Source organism: Carex rostrata, chromosome 15 (assembly GCF_964058835.1).
Source record: "Carex rostrata chromosome 15, lpCarRost1.2, whole genome shotgun sequence".
NCBI classification, from domain to species: Eukaryota; Viridiplantae; Streptophyta; class Magnoliopsida; order Poales; family Cyperaceae; genus Carex; species Carex rostrata.
Window position 1 is genome coordinate 4,798,101 of NC_135932.1, and position 16,888 is coordinate 4,814,988.

General features: G+C 34.5%; 1 protein-coding gene across 3 annotated transcripts; it reads left to right on the forward strand.

Moving 5' to 3' along the window:
• Positions 1-4,574: 4,574 nt before the first annotated feature.
• LOC144566896 (MLO-like protein 1) lies at positions 4,575-10,442 on the forward strand. Of its 3 annotated transcripts, XM_078316937.1 has the most exons (14): positions 4,575-4,893; positions 5,491-5,548; positions 5,714-5,949; positions 6,067-6,183; positions 6,439-6,490; positions 6,770-6,849; positions 6,952-7,026; positions 7,303-7,391; positions 7,518-7,567; positions 7,986-8,026; positions 8,665-8,874; positions 9,121-9,188; positions 9,307-9,367; positions 9,859-10,442. In XM_078316937.1, exons 1-14 carry the CDS (start codon positions 4,768-4,770, stop codon positions 10,111-10,113), a joined length of 1,518 nt encoding a protein of 505 aa, XP_078173063.1. In that variant the 5' UTR covers positions 4,575-4,767; the 3' UTR covers positions 10,114-10,442. The 3 variants fall into 3 exon arrangements, with proteins under 3 accessions (XP_078173063.1, XP_078173064.1, XP_078173065.1); XM_078316938.1 differs by lacking the exon at positions 6,067-6,183 and having other exon boundaries at positions 4,591-4,893; XM_078316939.1 differs by lacking the exon at positions 5,491-5,548 and having other exon boundaries at positions 4,592-4,893.
• Positions 10,443-16,888: the final 6,446 nt, after the last annotated feature.

Below are 16,888 nucleotides of genomic sequence, written 5' to 3' on the forward strand. Positions count from 1 at the left end.
TTTGCTTTTAAATTGCAGAGCGACTTCTGTTAGAGCTTCAGTATTTATTTTGGGCCTTTTAGGGCTTATGTATCAAAGTGATGGGCTGTGATTAACGCGTAAATGTTTGACATGGAATTAATTGTGGCGAGTACTGTAATTGACGCTGAATTAAAATTTCCTCTTTTTTTTTTAATGAAATCAAATTCAATTTTAATAAATCGCACGATTTGACGATGAGCAACCCAAAATGACCCAAATTTGTATTCAAACTGTAACATGCCACTAGTTAATTCTTTTTTTTTTTAATAGATTCTTTATTTTATTTACCGCTGTCCCTGTTCCCACCCAATTCTTGTGTGGCAGTGTGATTTATTGGTCAGCTTATAATTACGTCGAATAGTCCCAGCAAAAGTTTTGATGTTCTTCTGACACCATCTCGCCAACCAGATCCCATCTGTAAGTCTGTATCTCCACTCGAAAAAAAAAAGTCTGTATCTCCACTCGAAAAAGACCCTTTTGACTGTCTGATCCCACCTCCCCTGTGAGATACATAAAAGAGAATTTTCTGCTTGCCTAACCACGTGGATCAATTCCATTAGCGGAGACTAGTAGTAGTCGGCATGCCGATGCGCTCCCACTTAACTAGACAAAGCAGGCCTAGCTAGATTGGACCCCCGGGCCCTGGCATAAATGTGCTTTCAAGTCTTTCAACTAACCACAATCTATACTCAATGGAAATAAAGGCAACCATCTGTAACTGCCTTCGTGAATACGGATCAGAGAGCACCCTTTCTTTCGCTATTCGTTGGAGCCAGAGAGCAATATTAAGAAAGAAAGTGCAAAGGTGGCTAAAAGCAAGCAAGCTCCCCAATAAATTTAAAAGAAATATTAAGAACTAAATAAATTTTAGCTTTATTCAACAAAATATTTAGACATCCTCTTATTCGGTGTTTGACCCTACTAAACTAAAAAAGGTCTTAGAAACATATAAATTCTAGCTTTATTAAACAAAATTTTAAACATTATACTGAATGACATATATATAAGACTGCGACTTATATATAATGATTAAACATGGTTGCCTTACATAATTGTTAATTGACCCACAACTCATAAAATTGTACATCACATGACAATCCTTAAGGCACGGTACTTAGAGAAGGATTCACATTAGGGGTGTTAATGGGTACGATATACGAGTAGTGTGTAAGTATTTTCATATCTATACCCACTAAAAATTAACGTTACTTATACTTTAATCATAAATCATAATCGTTAAGAATTTGTCTTACTCTATCTTACTCTTATTCATTAAAATTAATAGGTAACTAAATAATAGCGAGCAAATAATGAATAATATTAATATAATGTTTTTGTTATTTTTACAAATAAACTATCAAAACTCATCATGTCATACATATGCAATTATGTCCACACTGAAATTTTTTAACATGTTAAAAAAAATTAAATTCTAAATAACACGCTATAGTGCCGCCATAGTATTTTCAGACCATAAAAGTTATGACTTTATTGACACTATAGCGCGCTATTAGCATGCTATAATGACACTATATGGATATAATGTTGTTTTTTAACCATTTTATTATGATACAATAAACACTATTTAAATCTTTAAAAAATTAAATCAAATAACTAGATTTTTATAAAACTTTGATTTTTTTCCTGTCCGTCATTTGAATTGGTAACCAAATTGGGTTATCCACCAATTCAATTGACGGACCACATTTTTTTTCTTTTCTTTTTCTGACAATGGTGAAGCACTTCTGCATTAACTTAAAAGAGCATCTTTTGAATTTAATGCATTTTAATTGTCTGATTAGTGGATTGGAGTCAATTCGGTCTACGCATGTTCTGTTAATGCACAGGATACGAATTCGTAGTTCGAGTATTCAATTGCTTGTCGAATTCGTATCCTCTGAGATATCTCAAATTTTGCGTGACTTTATGAAAAGTCCCAACCGTTTAAATATATTCTACACGAATCTCAAAACACACATAATACTACCCCTACATCACCCCGAATAGGCACCGGACACGTCGGTCACGTAAAAGTTGAGATATCTCAGAGGATACGCACTCTTGCTTGTCTGTCCCAGAACCCGGGCAACTCGTATCCTCCGAGATATCTCATATTTTGCTTGACTTTTTGGAAAATCTCAACCGTTACAATACGTTTCTGCGCGAATCTCAAAGCTCAAATAATACCGGCCCCTTACATCACCACCGAAGAGGCACCGGACACGTCGGTCACGCAAAATATGAGATATCTCGCACTCGGACCCAGGAGTGTACAAAATTTGACTAGAGGTGTTTAGTGCAGATTCTCTGCTGCACCCACGGTGTAGTGACTGGTGAGTGATCAGTGTTTCCCATACATCATAATTTAGTGACAAGATCCGTGTTTAATTCACGAATAATTCGTTTTCTTGCTATTACCGAACCGAACAGCATATTTTACGTTGATCGAACCTTTGACCGTATAAAACGTGAATTTGACGAATTTTACGAATTAAACGCATTCTTTTCACTAAAAATCCGTCTAGCTTCATTGGAAATAAGCGTGAGGAGAGATAAAAGTCAAAAGTAATTGATGACCCATGTGATTTCCATATCAAAAGCTGCCACTTATACAATTTGAATGGGTTTTATGATCTTTTGTGCTCATGAATTATATAAAGTTTGTATGACAACTTGAATTTGGACCTTTTTTTTCGCGTTCTGGTTGTACTGAATCATTTCCGAATTATATCTGAATTATACCCGAATCATGAATTTTTGATTCCGCCGAACTGAACCTGAATTTTTCATTTGTCACTATGATCATAAATACATTTGCAATTAGAGAGGACCCAAAATTCCAAACTGAAGAGCACAAATAAATAATATTGAGCTCCAAATCAAGTGTAAAATATTTTAGGGAAACAGTAGTAAAAATTTTAAAAAATATATTGAATTCTAATATAAATGCAACATATTTTACATATTATATAAGAATATATGTTACACATAGAAAATTGTTTTTTCATTACCATATTTTATATAACAAGTATTAAAAACACTATAAACTTGTAAACAATTATCTGCATATTTATGTACCTCAGGGAAACGCTGATCACTCACTACACCGTGGTTGCAACAGAGAATCTGCACTAAACACTTCATAGTCAAAAGGTAACCTTCTACAGTCAAATTTTGTACACTCCAGTACAAGCAATTGAATACTCCAACTGTAAACTGGTCCGCCACGGTAAATTTCGAAATCTCAAACAAATAGAGTTATTTGATTTTTTTTTAAAGATGATAAAAATAGAAATTTCGAACATCCACAAATATATTATAAAAGGTACATATATGAGCGGAACTAGAAAATTTCGATAAAAGACTAAATTTTTTAATACACGATGTATGGTCAAAACTTGAATTCAAGTCTCGAAATTGGAATTTTAACAACTAAATTACAAATATAAATGTGATAATTTAAAAGGAGGCTTATTGTGGCATAAATATTATTAGTACTTCACATCGATGCCCACAAATTTGAATGAAGGGATCCTTAATTGGCATGAATATAAAACTTCGGAGGCTAAACTAATAAATCTAAAAAATTTAAGGAAAATGGACAAAAAGGAATATACTTTATCTGTAACCATCCTAATTAATTAAAGGATGTCTTATGAAAATGATAGAAATCAATGTGAACATGGTATCCTCTACAATTCCCATTTCTTTGCTACAATATTACTCTTCACACAATCGCAGCCTAAACAAATCGAAACGATTTTTGACATTGCAAAAATTATGAATCTTGAGAATTGTATACACACTTATACTTAGCAGCAGCTGTCAAAATTTTCAAAAAGAAAAGAAAAAGAGAAAGAGTTAGAGAATTGTATACACACTGAAGTCATCTGTTATTTCCCCTCTAAAAGTGAACATCCAATAATGAATTTACATAAATTTATGTTTCTTTACAAATATAAGAGATAAAAGGTACATGAAAGGTGAGAACCAACCACCACCGCTAGTTTTTTCCTCCCTTTTCTTCCCTTTTTTTTTTTTTTTTGATATTAACACCTTGTTTGGACGGAGAGTAGAGGAAGGGAGGGAATGGAAAGGAACAAAAAATTTCTGTTGAATCGTGTTTGGTTGATAAATTATGTCGGAAGTGAAGAGTACAAGAGGTGAAAGGTTTAACCTTGTATCATTATAATTAATATAATCAGTTTCCCACTCAAATTGAAATGTAACGGATAGAAATAAATTTTGTTACAAATATTTTTAGAAAAAATGACTTAAATGTCCAATCCTATATCTTACATGTATAATTCACATACAAGATTTTTTTTTTCTCAAACCTACAATAATCACTGAATTTCTCATTAACCTCCTAAATTTTAATCAACCAAAAAAGAAATAAAACAAAAATGAAAGTTAAATTTATTTTCTTTCATTAATCATCCAAATACGAAGAGATTAAATATATTAATCTTCCTTTTTATTTCATTCTCTTATATTTTTTACCTCCCATTCCTTTCTCTACTTTCCATGGGTGTAAATGGTCAATGGTTTTTCTAAATATAATCCAGACAAAATCTAGGTATATAACACTGGCAATCATTATTCTTTTTTTTTAACCCCATGTGGATATCTCTATTCTCTTTCCCCTAGCCTCTTATATAATTCCCAATCTATCTATCCAACAATTGATACAAGGCCTCTTCATATAGAGCAAAGGCACATAACAATCAAAGATAGATATTAGAAATGTCCGGTGATGGTGAAGAAGATGCTTCACTTGAGTTCACACCGACATGGATTATTGCAATTGTTTGCACTGTAATTATCTTCATGTCTTTCTTCTTTGAGCGCTTCCTTCACTATATCGGAAAGGTACGTAGGAGAGCATTAAAATTGAGAATTTTAGATGCATGGAGAAAACTTGCAATTGTTCCAGTCTTATATATAACAAAGAGTGTTTTATATTTTGAACTTCATTTCATCAGTGAGAAAATTGTTGCTAAAGATTCCAATTGGAAACTTCAGCCTCGCTGAGGTGGTTTCCAATTTCACATAAGACTGCACAACAAAACTTGGTTTTAGAACAAGCATCTCGTACCAGTAAGAACTAGACAAAAATGGGTCAGGTTTCACTGGTATATATGAGCTTGTTTCAGACAGTTATGATGGTACCAGTAAGCTGCTATTTAGTTTTCGGGAAATGAATAACAAATTAGAAAATAAAAAGATGTCCACTAGTACTATTTGCAATAAGTCCTCCAGTTTTTGGTGTTTTGCAAAATATCATGGTTCGAATTCTGGCAAAGGGTTTTGATCCTGTGTGAAAAACAGAGCACTTCTCAGTAAAGCAAATCCTACAAAAAGTTAGTTACTATTAAAAAAGCTGGTCTAAATGTGTAAAATAAAGGCAGTCATTCAGTACTATAATATTAAACTTAATAATATTTTTTTTGTTTAAACTTAATTCAGGTGCTCAAGCGTAAGAAAAACTTTGCTCTGTTTGAAGCTTTGTTGAAAGTACAAGAAGGTTATAACCTCTCTCTTTCTCCAATGCAGTCTCATTTAATCAATTTGTAGCAGATGAATCTGTATTTTATTCTGGTCTACTAAGTACTTGATGCTTCAGCATTTCACCTGATGAACCTATCAAATTTTAACAAAATCCAATATTAGTTATATTATTTTGTAACAGAACTAATGCTTCTCGGATTCATCTCGCTAATGCTGTCGGTGTCTCAAGTCTCCCTGCAAAAAACATGCATTAAAGAGAGTTTAATGCTCCGTGGACTTCCATGCAAAAGAGAATCACCCAATTCGGTTTCTCACGTAACTTTCGTTCGGCATTACCAAACAAACTTTCCTTTAGATTTCACTGGCATGAGAATGCTTCTCGCTAGTGAATCGGGAGGGTCGGGCCATTGCAAAAGTGTATGTATTGTGTTCATGTTTCTGCTCTAACTAGGAAACTATATGTGTGGTTTTGTTATGGGATACATTTTGCTTATTTAATTATGGATCATGATATTTACTTCTAATTTTTCTCAGGGCAAAGTTCCCCTGCTTTCGGTCGAGGCGACACACCAATTACACATATTTATCTTTGTTTTGGCAATGACTCATGTGATTCTCAGCCTTATTACAATTGTTTTAGGAATAGCTCAGGTAATTACAATTTTTATGTTACTGTAGAACCTCTAGATTATTTTTTGTGGAGGCTATGTTTACCATTTCAAAGTAAAGGTAAAAAATTGAAGAATAGCGAATGAAAAGAAGGCATATATATATTCAACAATTTTTTGTTGTGGTACAAAGAATATTTGACCTATTTATATCAGTGAAAAAACGACAGAAAAAAAAATCTTACCCTTCCTGGAGTGTGTTACTAATTACTAATTAGAACTGCTCTTTCTGAAACAGATGCGAGATTGGAAAAGCTGGGAAGCAAAAATCCAACAAGAGGATGACACTGGTTTGTTCCACTTATTATTTTATATCACTTTGCATGCAATGGAAAGATCATGCAATTTCATAATGTTAAAGATGGTTGAGCATTTAGCAATTGCATCAGCAAAGTAACATTTACCAACCCCTTACAAGGCCTTATCAATTGAAACTTAACTGGTACAAATTTGTTAACAAGGGCTGGTCATAAGAAAACTAGAAAGAAGTAGCAAAGTTCTGGTAATTATTAAATGTCCTCTAAGTATATTAATATTGTAATAACTCTTACAAGCAAATTAATATGCAGCTGAAAAGATGGTGAAACATGTACATGAGCTTCAATTCATCAAGAAACGTTTCAAAGAGAATAAAATTTTCAGTTGGTTGGTAAGCAGAAAATCCATGATCCATGTATCTTGCTATTTTGTTTGAACTTTCTAAAGATAATTGTACACCATGCACTAACATATTACTTGTTTTTAAATTTAGCATTCGTTTGGGAAACAATTTTATGGTACAATTACAATAGACGACTACCGAGCGATGAGACTTGGCTTCATCATGGTAAGAACTTACTTTGTAGCATTGTCTAAACACTATACTACCAAAGCTTGGCATTTTGCTAAAAGAACCATGTATTAGCTAATAGTGGCCTTGTATGTTCTTTTGCAAATTCAAAAAAATCCCAGAATTTTGTAGCAATTTTTTTTTTTTGCATACTAATATATAAATCTTTTTGAAAGTACGTCTAAATTATCAGCTTAAGCTGGAATTTATTTTAACTGATTACACATACACTCTGTGCAAAAACTGTCCTAACTTGCAGTTCCCTTTTTTCAGATGCATTATAAGGACAATCCCAAATTCAACTTTTACAAATATATGATACGGGCCCTTGAAACTGATTTCAAGAAGGTTGTTGGTATCAGGTACGTAATTGTCAAGCGCCTTAATTCAGCAGTACCATGAAGAAAATTTTAGAATAAAATTAGTAAGATAATGATTATATGTGAGGTTCTCATAATATTGTTTTTTTTTTTTTTTTATAATTGCAGCTGGTATTTTTGGGCTCTTGTGATAGTATTCTTACTTTTGAATATTAACGGTATTGTTCTTGAAAATACACAAGTAGATTTCACATTAAAGAAACCTAGCTGTTATTACCGATTGTTAGTCAACAGTGCCAATTTGGATTTAGGTTGTGATTAGTTCAACCCCTCATACGCACAAATAGATGTAGGACTTGGATATAAAAGTATAGTTTTTACTGGTACATTATTCATCAAACTTATATATCTTTTGGACACAGACTCTTCAAGTAAATATAATTTTAGTAAACAAATTTATTTTCATTCGTAAGACAAACAAATTGGCATGTGAACTTAGAAAATCCCCACTCTAGTTTAATGTTAACAAACTATCTACGCAAGCTCGATCTGGTAAAGAAACAGTCTTGTTATTTTTATACTATAGACAATTGATAAAAGATATATTTAATCAAATTCTTAAAATTCTTTATGCAGGTTGGCATGCATATTTTTGGATTTCAATTGTTCCTTTTATTGTAAGTATCTGTTACGCCAATGCATTCAACATCAAACACCAAAAAAAAAAAAAAATTCTTGACTGAAACCAGAGAGGCCTCACCATTCACCAATGCATATTTATTTTTAATAGTTTCACTTGTACCGACTTACCATATATCCTCACCAAACAGAGACAATTCTTGACTGCAAAAGGTTCCTCAACCAGTACTGATAATTAATATCTATACCAAGGTTCTAAATAGCGTTTATTGCTTCATCGTGGAAAGTCTATAAAAATGTTATTGTGCAGCTATAGCATAGAAAACGGCTGATAGTGCTATAGCTTTTAAGGTCCGAAAAAGCTATGGCTAGCTATTTAGAACCCTGATTTGTGAACTGAAGCCACTTTCGTAATCATACCTCCTACAGCTAACACGTTCAATACATACTAGCAAGCTAGTTTCAGGAAATTTATAGAGCATTTTTCTAGTACCTACAAGGCTACAACTCTGTTATACCAAATCCAGCTAGGATAACAATCCATTCCAAGCCCTTCGATAAATGAATACTGAGTTGATAATCAACAATATTATCTTTTATTTTCTCCAAAAAAAAACAATATCATCTTTTAAAGAGGAGCTCATTTTTCAACATATATTGATTTCTTTCCGTGCAGCTCCTGTTTATCGTGGGTTCAAAGCTGGAGCACATTATAAGCAACTTGGCAACGAAGGTGGTGGATCAAAATGCAATAGCGATTGGCAATTGTGTAGTGATTCCTTCTGACGATCTCTTCTGGTTTAAGAGCCCCAAATTGGTCCTTTTTTTCATCCATTACATCCTCTTCCAAAATGCCTTTGACATTGCCTATTTCTTCTGGATCTTGGTATAATTTTCATCTCTTTCTGTTACCTATATATTTCACTTAATGATATTTTGATAAGAAATAAATCAAGATAACCTACAGATACTGCTTTGGCCCGTGTACTGTTCCAGACGACTAATTCTCACTGATTATGATTTATTTTGGAATTATTAATTTACATAACCACCTATGACAGATTGCACCTCAAACTAAAACCAAAATGAGCAAGATTGTTATTATTTTTCTAACAAAGTTCACTGCTTGCAGACGACATACAGCTTTGGTTCTTGCATCATGGGGAAGAAAGCGTATATCATTCCTAGACTTGTGTTCAGGCAAGTCCCCCCCCCCCCCCCCCCCCCCCCCCCCCCTCAAAAAAAAAAGGGAAAGGGAAGGGAAGGAAAAGAAACAAACAAAACGAAGGAATCTCACAGTTTTTATGTATGTTTGCAGTGGAATCATACAGGTGGTTTGCGGCTACAGCACATTGCCTTTATATGCAATTGTTTCTCATGTGAGTTAAAACTGAAAACCTATTTTATAATAGAATTTCATCTTTAGTACATCTAAATTTCATAAATAAAAAGTGGGACATGCATCCAGATTCTAATGAAATTCATGTTTTGGAGTTGATTCAATACAAACGTGATTCCACAATGTAATTAACAAGGGCGGATTTAGGGGTGGTGCTAGGTGGCTAAATTTCTCTATAGATAGAATTTAATATTTTTGTCCTTTACATTTTATAAGTTCTGTAAATGTTAATACTTATAAGCCTCCAAATAAAATCTCAATCCCTCAATCTAAATTTTCTGGTACCACACCCCTGATAATTAATATAATTTTAGGCAAGTGCAAGTCAGCAAGGAGAACTTTTTTTTTCATGTGGTAAAATCATAAAATTGGTATTTCATAAACAATATTTAATATATATGTCCAGTATTTCGTTTCAAAATTGACATATCTCATTTTTTGTTTTTATTTTTGTTACATTTCTTCATGTAGATGGGAAGCCGGTACAAGAAAGCTATACTTCCACATCATATGCACGAAACATTCGATCAATGGCTTGCAAATGCAAAAACCAACAAATTAAAGAGGGAGGAAACTAGCAATGAAGGGACAGTAGATAAGTTTTGGGGAGCTTGGAATAGAAAGAAAGCTAGTAATAAAACAGAGGTTGTGGCTAAATTAGAAGAAGAAATGCAAGAGGTTCAACATGAACCTGTACCAGAAATAGAGATAGGCATTCATAACTAAAATTTGAATGACATTTACAGCAAGGTGCATAAATAAAGTCAAATCACAATCTCGATAGTACAAAAAAAATACTGACCGAAATAGTTGTAACACTACTAACAGTAATGCTCATAGTTTCTGGTATCGCCAGATTTTGATAGCGGATCTAATAGTTAGTTTCTGGTTTGTGTTGAGGAAGCAAGTTAGATTGTAAAAATCACATTATAATACATAATGGTCTGTTCTCAGCCTTTCTTTAAATAATAATAATAAAAAAAAAACAGTGTATGAAGTGTAGCAGCACATACATATGACCCACCACACTTTTTGTACAGATGATCAACCAGAAACCCGCATCTGTTGTGGTTAGCTCATACCATTCTAGTAGTTCTAGTTCACAATCAGACAATATTTCAAAAGCACAAGTTCTTTGCAGATACAGATAGAATAATCCAAATTGTCACTCCTAGTCAGTAATGACAAGAAAACATACATTCTGATGTACTGACATTTTAATGGTTCAGTCTACTAGTCTCTGACAAATATTCAGAACAGGAGAACAAACAGATTTAAAAAGACCGTACCAAATTTACAGATCATTACAGACACAATTAAGTTGTATCTCTATTGTATTTTATGCAAATAATGCAACATACAAAAAACGACGGTAATTTAATTCTCCGATTAAAATGAATTGAGAGCGTAATCCTCATCTTTCTCTCAAAAAGAATTTCTCCGACTGGATTTACAAACAAAGAATTGATGTACAGAAAGTATATGCAATACAAGGTTCCTCCCACTTTTGCTGGATCCATATCTTCCTAGATACCTGACTCAACACAATTGAACCGGACAGCCCAGATTTACTATCAGCTGGTGCCTAATTGGGATGGCGCAGGGCCAGTATTATTTTGTGCTTTGAGATTTGTGCCAAGTTGAAAGAACAATCCTGGACCGTCTGTTTCAACTGTACTCGGGATGTGAATTCACTTTTGCTGTGGTTTATAGGGTCCTATTTGATATTCATTTAACTTGATGAAGCGATCTGCTCGTGTTTTTACCTTTCAAAGATTGTACCGTTGTGTATACCAGGTTACCTCAAATCGGCCTCGGATCAAATTTTTGTTGATTCTGGGCCAGTCCAAAGAGGGAGAAGGCTTCTATGGGCCTTCAAGAGATGAATTGGGTGATTCAAAGAATGAATGACGGGTGGGTCTACACCAGTGAAGGGTGAACCTGACCGATGGGGTTCGCAAGGGTAGAAAACTAGAAATTGATGAGAAAGTGGGATGGATGGAACCTAGGCACCTAGCCCGAATGCGTATTGTTGAGAATAATTAAAGTATATGGGTAAAAATGTAAAAGAGGAAAGTAGGGACTAAATTGTAATTAGTGGGATTAGGCAATGTACCGTTAGGTACCAATATTTGGGTACCAACGGTAAAAAAGATAGAGACAGTATAAAAGGGATTATTGTACCCTTGTAAGATATACAGAATAGAAAAAAGAAATTAAAATCCCCTCAGAATTTTTGCATCTCAAAAATAACATGGTATCAGAGCACTGAGGTTCTGTGACCAAAGAAAGCTCATTGCGTACCAGTAATCTGGTATCTACAAAAGCACAAACCGAAAAATCAGCAACAACAAAATGGCTCAAGAAGGGCAACACGAGGCTACCAATTCCTCTAAGCTCACGAATATGTTGCTCAATGGCAGGAACTATCTTACATGGGCAAAGGTTGCAGCAAGAGCTATTAGTGGCCGAGAGATGCGTGAGTACATCACAGGAGAAAATAAAATACCAGAATTTGCAAACCCACTTCTGCCAACCGAACCAGAAAAAAAGGCAATGCGAAAGTGGCGAACTCAAAACGATAAAATCATAACATGGCTCACGAATTCTATGGAGCCTTCCGTTGCTGAATTGTTCCTTCTCCCCGATACAGCCTTCGAGCTATGGGAAGCTGTGAAGGCTATGTACGGCCAACAAAACAACTACTCTCGCATCTATCAACTCAAAATAGAAATTCAACAAGAAAAGCAAGGCGAGAGGAAACATGTAGAGTACCTGGGTGCTCTTCAAAAGAAAAAGGATGAACTCCGGTTATACCGGCCGACAACCACTGACCTGACCGTAATCAGAAAACGAGAAGAAGAGGATGACATTTTTGAATATCTTGCGGGATTAAATCCGAGCTATGAAGCCGTGCGAGCCCAAATCATGAACACTATACCTCTCCCTTCCTATACCCAAATTAAAAATATGATCCAACAAGAAGAGAGTAGAAGGGAGGCTATGAGCAGCTCACAGATTACAATCAACGAGCCAACTGAAACCCTAGGTTTTGCCGCAACAAAGAAACCCTTTTTTCAGAAAAACAATCAAAACCCTAGCTCTCAAATTCGGCAAAATCAGGGAGAAACTGAGAAATGCTCGAACTGTAAGAAGGAGGGGCATACTCACGAAACCTGTTGGTTCCTTCATCCCCATCTCAGACCGAATCACTGGAAGGGGAAGGAAAAAGGGAGAGGCAGTGGAATAGGCGGAGCTTATGAGAAAACGAAAAGAGGAGAGAACTCTCTGGCTGTGAATACGCGTGGGTATTACGCAGAGCCAAAGAGAGGGTCGGACCCGTTAAAGGAAAGAGGCGGACTCGTTAAAAGACCTGGCGGACCCGATTCCTCTGGCTGGGCTAGCGACACTGGAGGTGTCAATTACTTCGCTGGCGGGTCAAGCTCTGGCCGAAACGGGTCAAATGACTCTGGGGATCAAATGCAAACCATTCTCCAACAGCTCTCTGTGCTGCTAAACAAACAAAATGACTCTTTTTCTGGTATTTCTTCATACTCTAATAATTTAAATTTACTGGACAGAATAATTATAGATAGTGGAGCTACCGACCATATGTTTGGTAACCTTACACTCCTAAAAAATTTAGACATGACCAAAAATAACCAATTTGTCTTGGTAGCAAATGGAATGAAGGCAAAAATAAATGGTATAGGTGAAACCAATTTATGCAATAAAAAAATATTCAACGTACTATATTTAGAAACTTTTCCTATAAATCTACTTTCGGTACAAAAATTAACGCAAGAATTAAATTGCGATGTAATTTTTTCTTGCAAAAATGTTGTATTTCAGGACCGGGAAACCGGGATGAAGATTGGTGAAGGATTTCTTGAAAATGGCCATTATTTTTTAAATCCAAAAAATTATTTTTGTGCTTCCGCTAAATCCATCGACATTGATCTTTGGCATAGAAGATTTGGGCATCCTTCCAACAAGATTTTAAATTTCATATTAGATTGTAAAAATTTAAATTGTATTAATTGTGAGGTTTGTAAGTTAGCAAAACAAACAAAACTTCCGTTTCCTAATTCTATTAGTAAAAGTAAAGCTATGTTTGAATTAATCCATTCGGATGTGTGGGGACCGGCCCCAATTGATTCTTATAATGGATTTAAGTATTTTGTTTCGTTTATTGATGATTTTTCAAGAACTACTTGGTTATATTTACTCAAATCAAAAAATGAGGTTTTTGACAAATTTAAAGAATTTTTCTACTTCATAGAAAATCAATTTAATGCTAAACTAAAGATCTTTAGATCGGACAATGGGACGGAATTCATAAATAAAAACTTTGCAAGCTTTTTTAAAGAAAAAGAAATTTTACATCAAACAACTTGTATTAATTCACCTGAGCAAAATGGAGTGTCGGAAAGAAAAAATAGGCACTTATTAGAAATGACACGAACATTGATGTTTCAAAATAATGTTCCTAAAAAATATTGGTCGGATGCCATACTTTGCGCTACACACTTAATTAATAGACTACCAAGTTCGAGGTTGGAAAATAAGATCCCATTAGAAATTCTCTACCAACAAAAAATTACATTTGATCACTTAAAAATATTTGGATGTACAAGTTTTGTACATATTAAAAGAAAAGATAAACTAGATTTTGTTTCAACAAAAACTATTTTCTTAGGGTATTCACCATTCAAAAAGGGGTACAAATGCTATGATCCTATTAACAAAAAATTATTTATTTCTAGAAATGTTGTGTTTTTTGAAAATGAGCCATATTTTAAAAAATTAGGAGAAATTGAAAAGCCTAATCAAACCCAAATTAATAGCATAAATTCGGTAACACCCTATATTGCACAAAATAGTTTAGAAGAAGATGAGACAAGTGATATTGAAGAAGAATTGGATGAAAACAATGATCATATAAATGAAATCGAAATAGAGAACAATTTGGGACTTAGACGAACAACTAGAATACCACAACCGTCAACTAGACTTAGAGATTATGTTACTTATACCGTACAATATCCTATACAAAATTTTATTTCATATAAAAATTTTTTTCCTTCATACCAAGTCTTTCTTGCTACTCTAGAAAAAGAAATAGAACCCAACAACTACCAAGAAGCGGTTCAAAAACCAACTTGGATTAAAGCCATGAAAGAAGAGCTTAAGGCTCTCGAAAAAAATGAAACTTGGACAATTGTTTCATTACCAAAAAACAAAAAACCCGTGGGGTGCAAGTGGGTTTACAAGATCAAATATAACTATGACGGTACCATAGAACGGTATAAGGCAAGGTTAGTGGCCAAAGGATTTACACAAACCTATGGTATAGATTATAATGAAACGTTTGCACCGGTTGCAAAAATGAATACCGTTAGGGTGTTATTTTCCATTGCCGTAAACAATGGATGGAACCTATACCAAATGGACGTGAAAAATGCATTTCTTCAAGGAACACTTGAGGAAGAGGTTTATATGACTCTACCACCGGGTCATGTACAAGAAAAAAATGCTAATCTTGTTTGTAGATTAAACAAATCAATATATGGATTGAAGCAATCTCCACGAGCATGGTATGGCAAACTTAGCTCATATTTAATTTCTTGTAATTTTAAAATTAGCAATGCCGACCACTCATTATTTGCAAAACATGAAGGAAAAAACACAACCCTTGTTCTAGTCTATGTAGATGACTTAATAGTCACCGGAAACAATTTAGAAGAAATCAAAAAAATTAAATCTCAATTAAAAGAAAAATTTGACATTAAAGATTTAGGATATTTAAAATATTTTCTAGGAATAGAAGTAGCTTTTTCAAACAAAGGATTATTAATTTCACAAAGGAAATACACCTTGGATCTCTTGAAAGAAACCGGTAAATTAGGATGTAAACCGGCCTCTACACCAATAGATAACAAAAATAAATTAAATACCGAGGATGGTGAACCTTTAGAAGACATAAGCCAATTTCAAAGACTTGTGGGAAAATTAATTTATCTTACGGTAACACGTCCGGATATTTCATACTCCGTAAGCCAAATTAGTAAGTTTATGCATTCACCGAGAACCCCACATCTAGAGGCTATAAATAGAGTTCTAAGGTATTTAAAAGGGAATCCCGGAAAGGGCATATGGATGAAGAATAATAATTCTAATGCAATATGTGGCTATTCCGATGCAGATTGGGCCGGTAGCTATGATAGAAAATCCACCACCGGTTTTTGCACATTTGTAGGCGGAAACTTAGTTACATGGAAAAGCAAGAAACAAAATGTTGTGGCACGATCAAGCGCGGAAGCGGAGTATCGAGCCATGGCGTCAACCGCAAGTGAATTGATATGGCTCAAGCAATTACTTGGAGACATGGGAATCATTATTGATCAACCCATGAAAATGTACTGTGACAACAACTCCGCACGTCACATTGCTCAAAATCCCGTGTTTCACGAACGGACCAAACACATAGAAGTTGATTGTCACTTCATTAGAGAAAAGATCCAAAGCAAAGAAATAGAAACACCGTTTGTTCGAAGTAAAGATCAACTAGCGGATGTATTCACGAAAGGATTGGATCCAAAGCCCTTTGAAGAAATCACGAGCAAGCTAGGATTATTCGACATCTATAATCCTAGCTTGAGGGGGGGTGTTGAGAATAATTAAAGTATATGGGTAAAAATGTAAAAGAGGAAAGTAGGGACTAAATTGTAATTAGTGGGATTAGGCAATGTACCGTTAGGTACCAATATTTGGGTACCAACGGTAAAAAAGATAGAGACAGTATAAAAGGGATTATTGTACCCTTGTAAGATATACAGAATAGAAAAAAGAAATTAAAATCCCCTCAGAATTTTTGCATCTCAAAAATAACACGTATCCTCCGCATTAACTCAAAAAAGAAGTGGATCTCAACCGTCTGATTTTAAACGGAGTCAATCCGGTCACTGCTTATAATATAGGGGCTCTTTAATATTAGTACGGATTTAATCTGCATTAATCTTAAAATAGATCAGATGGTCAATATTCATTAACTCAAAATATTCTCTTTTGAGTTAATGCAGAGGATAGGAATTCCACCTAGCATGGGGTTCTGTATTGTCAGAGCTCCTTTCCAACGAATTCGCATCCTCTGCATTAACTCAAAAAAGAATCTTTTGAGTTAATGCATGAACTGTCCGATAAGTTTCAAGATTCGTGCGAATTAAATCCACATTAATATTAAAGATCTCTATATTTATATATTAACTCAAAAGACTTTTGAGTTGATGCAGACGATGCGGACTCGTCTCCAACAGGTTACAGGGAAGCAACTCAGTTACAGCTGCCAACATGCGCACCAATTCATTTCTCCAGTACTAGAGAAAGTTGCCGTCCTTTTTAGAGAATAGGTAGGGACTGGAGATCAAAGACAGGAGAAGAGGGAGATCGAATCACAATGAACCTGACGATGGATTTCTTGTTAATTTTCTTAATTAATCAT